Below are 15,710 nucleotides of genomic sequence, written 5' to 3' on the forward strand. Positions count from 1 at the left end.
GATTTCATAAACTTTTCTTATTGTATAATTTCGCAACTTTTGCGAAGTGAATTTTGTTTCTTTTCAAAATCTCATTCCTGTGTGGTCTTATTTTGCCTTCCTAATTAAAGGTCTTATTATGCCACCTCTTGTCATTGCGACAAAATCGCAGGACGTCCTTGCTTTCATGCAAAACCCATTGATCTTGCCTTAACTTTTTCTTTGTATTATGGCCTCTTCAGGAATATTGCGACAATATGACAGGCCTAAATATTCTTGCGAAAATAAAGCCCCATGACATTGCCGTCTTGCGATGAAATCGCAGGACGTCTTCGCACTTTCATGCGAAAACCCATTGATCTCATCTTATCTTTTTCTTTTGTATTATTGCCTCTTCAGGATTGTTGCACAAATATGACAAGCCTTAATATCCTTGCGAATAAAAGCCTCATGACATTTGCGTCTTAAGACACTTATCAGCTCCCTAATGGAGGGTGCCGCCCTTATCTCCCCCTGGTTGCCCCTTCAAGGAGGCGTACTTCTACCATACAAGGTTAGCTCCTCCCATCCAGTCTTAACAACAACCAGTTGTTTTCGCAGCCTCTTATCCCTTTTACCTATAGGGCTTATGGTTACGAGACTGCACCCTAAGTGGGGTTTTCTTCGGGCCGAGTGCAGTATAAGCCAAGACTTGTCAAGAATGGCAAGGACGCTTCAAACGCCCTCGGCACTCTTGACTCAACCGTGTACCTCGGCGCCTTGATCAGATCTGCACTCCTTGGGAGAGTCCTTATTACCTTAGTCGCCCAACCTAAGTCATATGCTTAAGTTGAGAATCCAAGGTGCCTCTCCCGGATGGGCTTTATTGACCCCAAATCTCCATGACTCAGGTTCCGGTGGCGGTGTAGCCTTTCCCTGAGCCATGTAACAGGTACCCCCTAATATGACGTACTTTAGGTCTTACATTTGCCTCTTGCGAAATTTATTCGCGAACTAGGGTGTACGCCATAAAGGTTCGCCTCTTTCTCTTTTGTCATTCTTTCTGATTATTTTCTGTAAAATTCATTATCTCTGCGAGAGTCTCGCAATTCATAATATTGTATCTGAATTTCGCAATCTCAATTTTGTTGTTCAATCAAATGTATTTTTGAGAATTTTACTTATTGCGAGATTATCGCAACAACTTAATCATTCATACATTTCTTGTTTTATTACTTTTGCCCTCCTCTGCTTCTTTATGATTTTCTGCTACTGCTTCCTTGGTAATGGTATGTTCATCCTTTTTATCCTGAGCTAGCATTGATTTTGTAACATCTCTTCTCCTTTCTTTTCGATTGTATCCACCATCAACTTCTCACTTCTTTGTACATCCTTGATTTTGTGTCGCCAGTTTTCCTTCTTGTTTGCTCTTCCTTCGCAAGATTCTATCTCAGTTTCGTAACATTTCTTTCCTTCAACCCAATCTCCCTTTATGATTCCTACACCATTGGGGTGAGGGAATTTGATGCATTGATGGAAAGTTGAAGCTACACCTAGAATCCCATGTAGCCAAGGTCGACCAATTAATGCATTGTAGGGTGATTCTACATCAACACACAGAATGAGATTTCAGAAGATATTCCCTTCAATGGAATTTGCATAGTAACCTCCCCTTTAGGCTTGTTAGCAGTACCATTAAAACCATATATCTTAATTTGAGGTATAAGATCATCATCTCTTCCACCCATGGTTTTATAAGTATGATAAAATAAGATGTTCACAGAGCTTCCAGTATCGACTAGATTCTATTGATTGCCCATGAATCTTCAGCTTCATCATCCTCATCTTCTTTTGGTTTTGGATTAATTTCTAATTTTATTACCAATGGATTGTCATGCACCTCTTCTCCTTCGGGAATTTCTTCTGCGGTAAAAGAAATGATCTGTTTCTATTTTCGCAATATTCATAATTTCTTCCATTATCTCTTGCGAACACTCTACTTAAAACATTATCATGAAAATCTTCAATTATATGAATGTACGATAGAGTGACAGAATAGATTTTTGCTTTTGCACCAACTTCTATGAAGAATGTTTCTTTCTTTTTCATCGTATTCACTTTGTGATGTTCTGGTGGTGGTGGTAATGGTTGAGATTGCGGATGCCCTACCAGAAAGTCGTTTAGTTTTCCTTGATCTATCATTCTCAAAATAATTCTCTTTACATTTCTGCAATCGTTTGTGGTATGTCCATGAAAATGATGATAAGAACAAAATTCATGACTTCTGTGATTTGGGGCGGTTCCGTTCCCATGTTCCATGGTGTTGGTATATTCTCCATCAAGATTATAGCTTCCCATATCTTCTCCACACTTGCATTTAGAGGTGGCATCTTGATTTCTTCCCATACTACCTTGTGACCTCCTTGTCCTCTATTAAAGTTTGGTCTTTGACCTCCATAAGTTTCTTGCGGTTGATCGAGTCTTTGAATCTTGTTATTTCCTCCACGACTGTAGAAATTTCTTTCTCTTTCATACTCTTCTTGATCTCGACTCCCATAGCTACCAACTTCTGCTGATTGTTACTGTCACCTTTTCTTGTTGTACTTGCGAAGTATTCGCCACTGTATTTATTAGCTTGGGTAATAAGCTTGCATTCGCTGTTTGTGAGCTGGTGTTCGCAACTGGATATGATTCCATTTCATTTTGTCTTTCCTCTAAAGCAATGTATTCTTCTTGAAGTTCTCGCAATTCAGTCATTGTAATCGTATTCTTGACTCTGAAAATTTGACATACAACAGGTTTGTTGCAAACATAGCATTGATAAATGATAATATGAGATATCTCTCATCTACACGGCCAGCCATTTCGCTACACATAGTTCTCCATCTTTTAGTCAAGTGTTTCAAACTTTCGCCAATCCTTTGTTTTAATCCAAAACATCTTCTATACCAGGTCGTGAGGAATTATTACTTATATATGCTCCCAAGAATGTGGTCTGCAAATGATTGAAGGAGGTTATTGTATTCTTTGGTAAACCTTCAAACCATTTTAACGCTTCTCCTGTTAAGCTGGATGCGAAATATTTGCACAATACCGCATCATGATTTTCCCATTGTAACATGCACCTCACATAAGCTTTAATGTGTTGAATTGCACAAGTTGTTCCATCGAAAATGCTGGTTAATGCGGGCAAATTGCATTTCGGTGGTATTCCTCCTAATTGTACTTCCCTTGTAAATGGAGTTTTCGCAGCTTCTTCTATTGCTTCATCCAATTGTCTTCTACCTACTTCTCCTCTGTTATTTAGCATTCCTCTCATTTCTTCTAATTCTTTCAAGATTTGTTATTTACTCCTGAATCTTGACCCATTGGTCTCTTTAATTTTGCTTCTCTTCTTCTGCGTTCACGTCTATCTTCTCTTGCGAAATTTTGTATCTCTTCTTCATTATCCTCATCTCGTCTTCTTCTGCGATTCTCTTCCTCATCCCTATCTTGAATTCGCAAATGATGATGTCGTTCATTTTCCCCTCCATAATTTTGTTCATTTCTTATCAACTCAATTCGCTGTCTTTCACCATTCTCTTCACTCTATCATACTCCTCATTGAGATTATCATTATTCCGGTTTTGTATACGCCTTCTTTCTCGTTGTCATGATTGTTCTGGCGAATTGTCTCCTGAAGCTCTTGCTCTTCCATTTCCGCTCTCAACTTTCACGTTCGCAGATTAAACGTGCTTGTTCAGCATTATGTCTTTCAATTTCTTCTTCAATTGTCTGTTGATTTCTTTGATTTTCTCTCACATGTAAAATTCTTCTTCCCTCCTCTTGATTTCCTTCGCCATCTTGGTTATTTTGTCTCTGAATTTTGCCCGTTCTCTTGATTTCCTCCAATTTCCATCATCAAAAGTTTCATTTTGTGGAATGTAACGATCATCATTCTTTCTCTATTTTCGCGATATTCTTCATTAGGATTTGACATTTCTTCTTGAATATTGTTTCCAACATTGATCGTGGTGAATTTTGCCTCATTTCTCTTCTAGTTGATCTGGAATATGATTTTGTAATACTTCTCGATCTTCTATTCTGCAATCTGATATTCTCCATCCTTAATTCGTGATTTTGTCTTGTTAAATTGCACGTTCTTCTGCCTCAGCTCTTCTTTCTTCATGTATTCTTCGTCTCAATGTTTCTAACGCTCCAATTTTCACCTCCATGAATTATTCCTTCATCTGCTTCTTGATTTCTCTCTTCCTGTCTAATTTCTATTTTGTTGCTCTTCTTCTATTTCTTCTGCTGAATTTGATCGCCAAGTGTGTACGCTCACTCTGTCATAATCTGTATTCCTCTCTTGAACTATGTTTGTTGAATTGGCGATTGAATTAGATTTTCTCTATTATTTCTCATTCTAGTAGATTCTCCCATTTCACTTCTTTCTCTTCCAGCAATTCTTTTGCTTCTTCTAATAGTAGTCGGTTGTTCGGATGTATTTCTTCTTCTAGCCATTTCTTCAATGCTAACAGTATTCAAAAATTATGAAAAATTCTTAATCAATACTTTAAATTTTCACAAATCTCAATATCAATCTTTAGTTTTTCTAGAATAATCTTCTACTCGTCCCTGTTTCTAGCGCCATTATGTAGTTGCAGGAAATCCTACACTACACCCCTCATATGATTTCATTGTTGATCAACTCATTTTTAGGTTTACACTCTTAATTTTATTGATTAATTTTTGAATAATCTTACAAGAAAGATAAAGAAGTCAAGAATGATCTCTGCTCTGAACTTTCTCTCTCCTATTTACTTGTTTCTTACTCAAAAAAAGATCTCTCCTTCTATACAACTCGAATGACTATTTATAAGGAAATACATAGTGGATGACAGCTAATCTGTCCTTTATTTTCGGATATAGTTTGCGACATTCTTGCAACCTTACAAATGTTATCTTCGCAAGCTCTCTAATCTTTGCAAGACTATCACATCTTTCTCATGATCCTTGCTGACGCTGTTTCTGAAACTGTTCTGCGACGCTATTGTGCAATACCATTGATAATTTCGCTGAGACAAATTTTTTCGAGAATCTAATCCTACAGGACATTTTCATAAGTAAAAAAAGTTACAAAACCAAAACCTCCCATTAGACGAAAACCTCGTTGGGTAATTGCTTCGACAAATCTATCTCCACCAAAATTCTTACAAATAACCATACTTTTTTGTGAGAGTTGCATCATCAACGAGTACTAGTAAGCTGTCTACACTGGCGATCTTGAATGGAGTCTCGAACCTCTAATGTCCCAAAATGAGACCTAAAACTCTCACCCATATCTTAATGTTAGTTAGTTTTGAGTGTAGAGATCGAAATCCTTAACCCTTTTACAAATAACAAACATGGTCCTGGGTGTTTCCGTGTTCGATTTATGCACTTGCAAAAGCTTGGTACCATTCTAATCTTTCGACTATTGGTAAAGTCACTCGCAAGCTGATTCTAGCTACCATAACTTGGACTTTATGGAAAGAAAGAAATTTTTACAATTTTGAAGTGAAGTACAACTTCAAGATTGATAATGATTCAGGTGTTGAAGCTAAGGCTTTAGTGTGGATTTTGGTAGATGGGTTAGGAAGAGTGTGCATTTCATGAACTTCTCAAAAGTTTAGTGTATAACTGGATTCATTTTTCTTTTTACCTTTGGTGACCATGTACATTCTGTTTACTCTAATAATATAATTATATTTTGAGGAAAATAAAGAAAAAGCTAATAAATAGGCCCAGGTAACTTTAAATGTGATACATAAATGATTTTCTAAGTCTGTAGAAGTCATGTCATAAGTTAGGACAATTTGTTATTTTCTCCTTTGTTGTTTTCGCTTAAGAATAAAATAAAAAAATATTATCTTAGTCATCCTTTTATTAGTAATTCTAGTAGCAGTTATGGTAGAAATATTACCACACTGTGTGTTAGTGTAAGATTTTGTGTTTAATATGTATTGGGAAATCTTATCCTTTGAAGTCATTAAACTATTTTAGTCATGTCCTCCAGGGACTTCTATATGATACCAGAGCAGGCCATTTGTAATACGTCTAACCAAAAAATAAAATAAAATAAAATTGGAAGGTATGTCGAAACAGAAAGGGAAATATACAAAGATTACTAGGATTTAAAATCAAACGAATCCAAAGAAAAGAAGAAAAGACTCTATGCAAAGGTTATACACAAAAAGCTTGATTATAATGGATGCAAAACAAGGAGATTGTCCCAATTATAAACCTGATTTCTAAAGAGAACAACCACTTCTGGGTTATAAATCCTCATCCGACACTTAAGTGTTGACATAACATGCCACTTGATGGGAAGAGATGTTCTTGTTCGGGAATAATCAATTGTTACGTTCCTTCCACAATTGCCAGAAAGTTACATGAAGCAACCATTTCCTAATAGTAGCTCCTGTAGACTTCAAACAAAATTTTGACAGAGCTCCGTAGATGTATAACATTGTCTACACCATGTCCAGAGAATAATCTCTCGTTGGACGATTAGTCTAAGATCTTGCATTCGAAAAACCATGGACAACTCCTAGGAGTGTAAACAGGATCGATACAAAACATATTGGAGCATACTAAGCATGTCGTGTTGTGATATCCTATAAAATTGAGTGTGTCGTGTTTTATTGTGCCCCGTGTTCTTTTCTTTCCAAAGACTTGACATGGCACAACATACAAATAGTACTAGATCTTCGAGGAGGCCAATTACGTTTGCACACTAGGACTAGATTTTGGGCCCGTGCTACGCACCGGGCATCTTTTTATTTTAATCATACGCCCAGTTGTTTTGGATTTTTGATTTGTTGTAGCTCGGCTTCACCTCGTCCTCGGCTTCACCTCGTCCTGTGAAGATACATTTTCGATTAGGTGTCACACGGTTTTTCCATCTCCTGTCGCGGTGCATTTTTTATTTGGTGTGGGTGTGGCTCGGTTTCGCCTCGACGCGGTGCATTTTTGATTTGATGTGGCTTGGCTTTGCCTCGCCCAGTAGTTTTGGATTTTTTATTTGGCATGGCCCGGCTTCGCCTCGCTCCGTTGGTGTCGCGATGCTTCAACCTGCCCCATGTCGCTTTGGATTTTTGATTTGGCATGGATCGGCTTCGCCTCGCCCCGTTGGTGTCACGATGCTTCATCCTGCCCCATCCCTTGGGGTTTTTAATTTTTCATTTGGTGTCTCGAGGTTTCATCCTGCCCTATCCCTTAGAGTTTTTAATTCGGTGTTGCCTGGCACCTCACCGTATATCCTAATGTATATGTCATAACTTATAACCTTATTTTCGCAGACCCGTAACATCTACATGAAATAAAGATATATATATATATGACAATGAGAAAAAATAATCTGAAAGCTAACAAAAATGTTATATGAATCACATGCAGTTATATAAATACATACAAACACACGTTGAAAGACAGGTGATGGGAATATTTAACTTTAAAGAAAGAAATATCAAAGCCGGTGATGCTACCTTGTGTCAGAAATTGAGAGAGACCGTTAAAAGAAAGCAGATGATTAAACACACACATACACTTCGACCAACTGTAGGCCTCAGTAAATTCGTTCCCTCTGTCCCCTCATCTAATCTATAAAGTTCAATACTCTTATGAAAAAAAATTGTTCCCTCAAGTACAAAGAAAAAAACTAAATGTCAAAAGGCCAGTATCTTAAACTGAAGAAACCCATATATTGCAAAATCCGCCATTTTCAGAAACCTTTAGCACTTCATTTTAGGAACTCCATAACAAAATTGGTAGGCTTAATTTCTCATTTGAAATAGCCAAGAAATTCTCGGTATCATATTATTGTTAGAAAGCTTGGAGAAATCATTGGTTTTTGTAGGCATATTCTTAAGATGCTTCTAATGCTTCTAACAACGGTGAACGGTGGTTAGAAAATAACCAAATCGTTTCTAAGCACATTCTCTGAATAGATAAACAAAAAATATGAGCACCATAACATGTATTTAATAATAAATGAATAAACCTATTAGAAGATCTGGCAGAAAAATCTCTTGGTAACTACTTTCAAGCATTGAAAAATAGTAATCATTGCCTCTAGAGATTCCTAGGTTGTAGCTAAATAGCTAAGTTGATACAATTGTAGCTATCTATTATCTTGGTCTCTTCACAACTTAGTATGAAAGCAAAAAATATTCGATGATCAAAGATCTCTTCACAACTTAGTATGAAACCCACCGCACCACCAATGCTTATCCAGAATTTCAAGATATGAGACACCAGAAAAATGAATCCTCCAAGAAAATAAGACATTGATTAATGAATCCACCAAGCAAATGTTTCTTAGCCTTTATTTGTATTTGCATGCTATTTTGCATACTTAATCCACCAAACATGCATTTCCTAGCCTTTTCCGTTTAGGATACTATGAAAATCAGTATGTAAGGTACACTACCGTAGTTTGTCAATTTCACCTTGATGACTTTATATGAAATGGTTAGTACACCGAGTGAATAGTATTGTATACCTTACATAGAGAACCTTCGAGCTTAGTATTCGTAAACAGAACACCTTGAGGGGTGTCCTTTTTTTGAGAACGAAGAGCAGCAACTCTAGACACTTCTGATAGGTATTTTGAGAGTCTTTCATTTGCATCTGCAGATATCTGTTGAATTTACAAAACCCACAATTCAGATTCTGATCTAACTGGATCAATGTATCAAAATATTACATATTTTTATAATGAGTACTCACTACTCAGTAGATTTTTATTCGAGGTTTTCAACCAAAAACAAAAAAAATCATATTTAACCACACCACCAAACTTACAATCATAAGAAAAGCACATATCCTATTTAACAAAATTGCGATCACTGGAGTTTTACATTACAGTGGAATAACGTAGTAGTGTGTGTATAGAAAATACTGACACATATAAACATTAGCTGATAATAAGATGGTTAGACTACATATCATTCTTATGATTATCCTATATGGTGTTTAGGAAGGTTAAAGAAGTACATCATTTATATTTAGAATCACATGCTCAGTTCATGAATTTGAGCTCGCATTTGCTGAACTTCTTCATTTTTGATGGGAAGATAGGTTCAAATTGTTTCGCTTGAAATCCCGAACCTGAGAAATTGCCAAGCGAACTTCTATCAAGTATACATAAAATCTTGAATATATTTCAGCCTTTTATAGTAACTAATGTATATTTTCTGGGCATGTTTAGGGAGTTCATTGACCTAAGTTCTCTTTAATCGCTCCAAGTGTATATTAATATTGTATTCGACACGGAACTAAAGGATAATTTTAGACTATTGTAAGATATGGCTATACTTAACTTAAAACCGATATGTTGAAATAAATATGAATACCAAGTAAAAAAAAACAATCCAAAAGAAAAACATACAAAGATAGAGAATAGCCTTGCTTAACATTATGACCAAAATGTTTGTATTAAGTATAAAGCAGCCCTATTAATTAAATATGAAACCCAAGTAGCCCCAGTATACTCACCGCTAGGCTTTCCAATTCAAAGCTCAATCGTCTCTTTAAGACACTGGATAAGCTTGTTGTGCCACCTGCAAGCATGAAACAGAATAAGTGATTGCAACCAATAAATCATAAGAGGTGGCGAATTATACGAAGTGCAAAAGGTTGAGGAGTTAGAAATATATCAACCATAATAAATCCATAAGGAAACTGAACCCGCTTCCCTCCATGGTAATAGGATGTTGAAAGTTGTCATTTTGTTCTATATATGGTAGTTGAATGCCTGATGCCACTGTCATATACTGATTTTCAGTTGATTATATTGAAAAAAATAACAATTTATATGTTTGTATATCTAATTTACATACCATTTTCTCAATGCACTCATTCCATTGCCAAAATACTTTGATGCCTGCCTCATATTGGATGTACAATTTGTTACCTGCAATGCAAAAGATTTAGTTGATTATTCTGGAAAAAACAAAACTATCGATATATTTGTCTATCTAAAGAACATACCATTCACTTCGTGCACTCCATCCGGATGCCATAGAATGCTTTAATGTCTGCTTTGAATAGTCTTTACATTTTGTTGATACCCAACCTGGAATGCAAATGCCAGTGTAGATTAACGACGAAAGATGATGAAAACTAAAAACTTATATGACGAAATGAATAATTACTGCTTCAACACAACATGTACACTACACCCAGGTGGTAACATAATTTGAAGATATGAAAGATCTTGGTGCTACGGATTTCATCAGTTTAGAATGCTTCTTGAATCGACATATCTCATTGTTGCAAAATCAGTCAGTACACTGAAAACTCAAGGCAAGTTGGCAATGAGTATAAAATATTCAAAACATTCAGATCTATCTAAAGAGCCCCATAAAGTTGATGCATATCATACGTAGTAATGTCTTTTGCATATTGCTGCTCCAAACAATCACGAATCCTGCAAAGAAAATAAATGAGATGAAATACAGAATTGGCCGAAGTAAACGAAAGGAAACATAACTATATTGTAGTAATTATAGAAATGAGTTAGTATCAATCAGTAAGACCCTGTGCGTCCCACATCTAAAGCAGCATTTCCTGTCGAACACTACGCATTTTCAGCTTCATTAGTTCAGTGTAACCCTGCAAAAGCATAGGTCAAGGTACGTAAATAGGCCATAAGAAATTCATGGCTAAATTAGGGGTGTCAGATGAAGCTCCCCAGCAGAAAGTGTAAATTTATCGCATCCGCAGCACTGCGTAAGATACAAATCATGGATAAGATATATAAGTACAAAAATATAAAGTTAGCTTGATTTTCTACTACTTCATAAGATAAACATGGAATCCGCATATAGAGTTCCTGATCTAACAGAGAGACTTATATTTTGAGATAAAGTAAAAATAATTTTACTAACTGAGGAATCCTAATACCTACGCACGGAATATGGTGCTTCCGTGCCTGTATCTTGGTTTACTCTGCCTTTTTATAATATTTCAAGCAAGAACGACATATATCTCTATAGGACACCTAGAGGCAAAGCACATCCTTCATATTTTATGGGGGCTATGTACGTAGATGCACATACCACTTAAACATAATACATAAATCACATGCAACCCCTGTACACAATAAGAGATTAATCAACCAAAAGCACAATTCATAGGATTGAAAACCACGATCACATTTAAAACTAAGAATACTGAAATGATCTTACCGATCAATCAAGTCTTGTGCTTCATCTCTTCAGGTACCTTGTTTATTTCGTATTGACCCTAAATTCAAAAATCAAACCCCTAATCAATTAATCCAATTGAAATCCCCAGACCTAAGAAAACCAAACCCAGGTATTGATCAGAAAAAGCTGCAATTTTTATATCTTAAATTCGCTAATTAATCACAACTTAGGGTTTACGTAATCAGAGAAAGCTCAGTAATGTTACTTTCTATGCAAAGTTTTTTTGCCGATAAGGTGGTGCTCAACTCTATGATGCTTACTTTTTAATATGTAATAAAACAGTTTTCTAATATCAAAACAGGAACCCATAAAATCCTTTTGCATGATACTGCAATTTACATCAATCAATATCAAGCTTAGGCTGAACCCTAAATCGAATATAAAAATATATTTGGTACATTTAAGTACAAACTAATGACCTTGCTGCTTACTGTTAATTGAGAAAATCCAAAGGCTGGTACTCCTTGGTCCTGCGAATGTTTAGCAGCCTTTCTAAACTTTCCATGTATGAGGAAAAATAAATAAAAAAAAGGCCATGTATGAGAAAAAAAAAGGATTAGCCCTGCAAGCTGCAATCAAAATGCAAAAAATAAGATTAACCAAAAATCAAAACCTGATTTGTTGACGTCGTTTGAAGGTTAGGGCTAGGAAACGAATAAGATAAACTGAAATCAACAAATAAAGAACAATTAAACAAAATCCTAATCCTTTTGCAGAAGAAAACCATGAGAAATTAGGGTTTATGATATATCAGTAATTAGAATAAGAGTAAAATCACCTTGAATGGATATTAGGGTTTCTCCATAACTCATCTTGGACCAAAATCGTACCTGCAAAAGTAAAAAAATAAATAAATTGGGTTAAGGTTTACTGATTCAGAGAAACAAACAAAAACTGAATTTGTTTGCAATCCACTTTATCAAAAACCCAAGCTTTCCTTCCATCAACGAATCCCTACAACACAACAAAACCCCTTCTTAAAATCTTAAAAGAAAAGAAAAACAAACAGTCTCAAAACCCCATCTAACAACAAAAGAAGATTTAAAGAGAAACCCCCAAAACTATCTACTCTACATCTCCATCTCGCGGAAGAATCAGAGGAAGTACCACTTAATCTCCTTCATCGAACACTGAGAGAAGAAAATCGAGCGGTAAGTTCGTGAAGAGAAAGCAGGGAAAACTCGAATAATTTTTTTTTGTTTTTTTCTTTTATGTTTCCAGGAAGACTGATAACGAAGAGTTGGGAACTATGGTTATGGAGAAGGAAAGCTAATAACGAAGAATCAAAACAAATACAATGTACAAAGAGATGGAGAAGGAAGACAAAGCTAGAAAGAATTTGTTTTGCGGGTTTCTTCTTAGGTTTTTTTTTGTTTTCGTGTTTTTTTTTTTTTTTTTGTTGTTGTGATAAGTACAAAAATTTCTTTATTTGTGAAACAACCTCTTGTTTTTCTCTCCTTTCGCGAAAAGTGAAACGAAGTAATTATGTGAGAGGGTGACGGTCACCGTTCAACGTGGAGTCTAAGGAGCTTAGGATTTTGAAGGAGTTAGATGTCCCATTTGCAATATGGTGGTGCATATAGAGAGAACGAAATGCAAGAGTTTCCAAAACAAAAAGAAAATTTTTATAAGCATCATTAGAAATGTTAAACTTCAAGCTTTCTTTTGGGTCAAGTACACAAAAATATTAGATCTAATGGAGAATATGATGATAACACATTGGGATGTTTTATTCTTGATCTTATTAATTGTTTTGGGTTGTCTATTCCCCTTCAATTCTCTTTCGTGCTTTTTATTTTGGGTTATGTTTATTGGGTTGAGGTATCCTCTTAAGTACCTCATTTTTCAATAAATATTTGCTTTAACTATCAATTCAATGAATTTTTTTCTTTGACCAATCAAAAAAGGAATGTCTTGTTGTTGAAGAACGAGCCTTGAGGGGTGATTTTCTCGGGCTTTACAAGATTTCAGTGACCATGCCATTTTTATGTAAAATTAGTTTGAACTTTGGGTTAAGGCTGTGTTTGATAACACAGAAAAGAAACAATTTCATGTAAAGTATTTCCATGGAATTGGTATCCAAGAAGAAGCAAGGAAAGACTTTCCATAGAATTTCATAGAATTGAGTTTAAAACATACTTTAGACCGTATTTTTTCTAAAATTCTACGGAAATAGAATTTGGATCAAATGACAAAAGAAAAAACAAAGAACAAAACAAAACAAAAAAAACGTTATTTTCGTGGAAAAATGGCTAATTCCATGAAATTAACTCCTGTTAAACACAACCCGGCTTCTTTATTTGGGATTGAAGGGCGTCAACGAAGTTATAGTTCAAGCTGGCAAGTCCGATGGCAATGATGCCGACTCTGTATCCTATGATCCAATCCAGTCCCCCGTTCTATGAATCATGTCAAGAAAATTTAGTTACCCAAATTCAGATGATGATTATTTTTTCTAATTTCTTTACATGTGCTCTGCCAAATGTCGAATCTGGAACTACACCACATGTCATCCCTTTTTATCTTTAAGTTCATGGATCATTATTCGATCCAAATGCATAATGCCTTTCTTTTCCCTCTTTTTCATCACGTCAAAAGTGTGGGGCCATTTTACTTCTCAACCTGCTATAGAGTAGGAGAAAAGATGCATGTCAAGAGCATTAAGACATGAATATCAATGTCCAATTTTCCATCCGAGAAAAAGAAAGAAAAAAATACGAATGTAAAAACAAATTTGAAATAATAGATCACCTAAGTATACGTTTTAATTTTTAGTTTCCCATACATTTATTTGTTGGATTATTCCTAGTCTTTTGGAATCATTCGTTAAACTTGGGTTCATTTGGATTCATTTACCAAACTTGACTACAAATTTCAACTGTTCTTACTTTTCTTTCAAAATGACATTGGACGGCAAGTATAGAGCCTACAACAAGTTTGAATGGTAGAGTGGCGTATAATGTACATTCTCTATCCAAGATATGTTGCGGTTGTTCACTAGTTTAATCTCTCTTTTCCGCTTTTGATCTTTTTTGATGTCAATTCTGCAAAATTTTATGATAATCAATTGCAGAATATGCCACCAGAACTGCTACTAGAAGTAATCAAAATATCTAGAGCTCAAGATTTCGTTAGTCGTGTCTCAGTCTATTTACTAATCTATTCCCACAAGAGTTCTAAAGTTACACCAAGGCAAATGTAATAATTGTGTGATGGAAAACCAATGACCACAATTCGCAACATTGACTCTGGGGCATAGCTAGTTGTATTACCAATTGTGCGCCTGCTTGACAGGCGTAGCTAATTGTATGCCTGCTTTGGAAAGTGTATATGCCGTCACGGCGTCACCATCAGTTGTCGTTTTATCTTGTTTTGATTAGGAAACAAAAGAGCAGGTAAATTATTATTAGCTAATTCTAGTAAATTGGTTGGATTTTGCTACTTTTATGAAACAGTTGGGTTTTCACCAAATTATACACAAGGAGAGAGCACTTCAGTTTCATGGTTTGGCAGAGGTTTTCATTATAGTGCTTCCACATATGATTCACATTTGAAGCACTGTAATAATCAAACTAAAAAAGTGGCAATTTTTATCCTCGCCAAATTGGGCTATACTTACTGGGACAAAACCCAGGTCATTATGAGGTAAAATACAACACGCCTTAATCATTTATTTTCAAAATGGCTAATACATTTTTATTTAATTAACACTATAAAATCTGATTAGGTTAATTAATTGAGTTTAGATGAATTAATTGAGTAGATTAAAATTTTCTGAAATTATGAATTTAAGTTATGAATATTTTTTTTATTGAATTTATGTGGGAAGATTTTTGATGAAAAAAATTGTTTTGAGAATATCTTTCGCGATGAAATGAAAGCACACTACCCAAACACTTCTAAAAAGGGTATTGCAGATCTGTTGAATGACATCATACTAAAACTAAAGAAGAAATCTACACTTTCAGTTCTGAAAGTATGAAAAGTTGGCAAGGTCGACAAATTAAGAAGATAACGACTAACTTTAGTCGGCAGGGTCGATAACTATAATCTATGCCGACTAAACAATAGTCGGCAGGGTCGTATTCAAATACCATACCAGCTTATAACAAAACAGAACACATGAAATACAAATGATTTTCCAAACAATTAGTCGGCAGGGTCTATAATCCATACAGTGTCGAGTAATACGCAGCCGATAGGGTGGTATTCAAATACCATGCCGACTTTATAATTATATGGACTCAGAAACACAAACATTAGTCGGCAGGGTAAAATTTTCAAAACCAACGACGGTTAAAACACACATTTAGTCGGCATGGTATTAAGGTTGAATATCATGTCGACCCTGTAAATGGCATTTCCAGATATGAAAAGCCGACATGGTATTCAACCTAAGAAGACAACGACTAATCTAAACATGAAAAGTTGGCAAGGTCGTGGAACAAACACCTTGTCGGCTTCGCAACTGCAAATTCACAAATTCGATTTCTCTAATCTAACTTGACATGCACACAT

General features: G+C 35.5%; 1 protein-coding gene across 50 annotated transcripts; it reads right to left on the bottom strand.

Moving 5' to 3' along the window:
- Positions 1-6,462: 6,462 nt before the first annotated feature.
- LOC113282133 lies at positions 6,463-12,587 on the bottom strand. Of its 50 annotated transcripts, none has more exons than XR_003326621.1 (12): positions 12,300-12,587; positions 12,108-12,146; positions 11,971-12,022; positions 11,806-11,857; positions 11,612-11,662; positions 11,172-11,229; positions 9,973-10,709; positions 9,822-9,895; positions 9,643-9,745; positions 9,478-9,542; positions 8,483-8,620; positions 6,463-7,291 (listed from the first exon to the last, which is right to left on the bottom strand). XR_003326621.1 is itself a non-coding variant. In XM_026531076.1 (7 exons), the coding sequence occupies exons 4-7, from the start codon at positions 9,707-9,709 to the stop codon at positions 7,181-7,183; spliced, it is 381 nt and encodes a 126-aa protein (XP_026386861.1). In that variant the 5' UTR covers positions 9,710-9,745; positions 9,822-9,895; positions 9,973-10,057; positions 10,367-10,411; the 3' UTR covers positions 6,463-7,180. The 50 variants fall into 50 exon arrangements, 2 of the variants coding, with proteins under 2 accessions (XP_026386861.1, XP_026386860.1); XR_003326620.1 differs by having other exon boundaries at positions 11,624-11,684; XR_003326628.1 differs by having other exon boundaries at positions 11,624-11,689.
- Between the last annotated feature and the right edge of the window lie 3,123 nt (positions 12,588-15,710).

Source organism: Papaver somniferum, chromosome 5 (genome assembly GCF_003573695.1).
Source record: "Papaver somniferum cultivar HN1 chromosome 5, ASM357369v1, whole genome shotgun sequence".
Classification (NCBI taxonomy): Eukaryota; Viridiplantae; Streptophyta; class Magnoliopsida; order Ranunculales; family Papaveraceae; genus Papaver; species Papaver somniferum.

Coding starts and splice junctions, on each gene's coding strand:
- LOC113282133 (XM_026531076.1), bottom strand. CDS start 9,709: ATGACAACTTTCAACATCCTATTACCATGGAGGGAAGCGGGTTCAGTT. Junction 9,543..9,642: donor TTCCTTATGGATTTATTATG/GTTGATATATTT, acceptor TCATGCTTGCAG/GTGGCACAACAAGCTTATCC. Junction 7,292..8,482: donor TCGAAGGTTCTCTATGTAAG/GTATACAATACT, acceptor TATTTCATGTAG/ATGTTACGGGTCTGCGAAAA.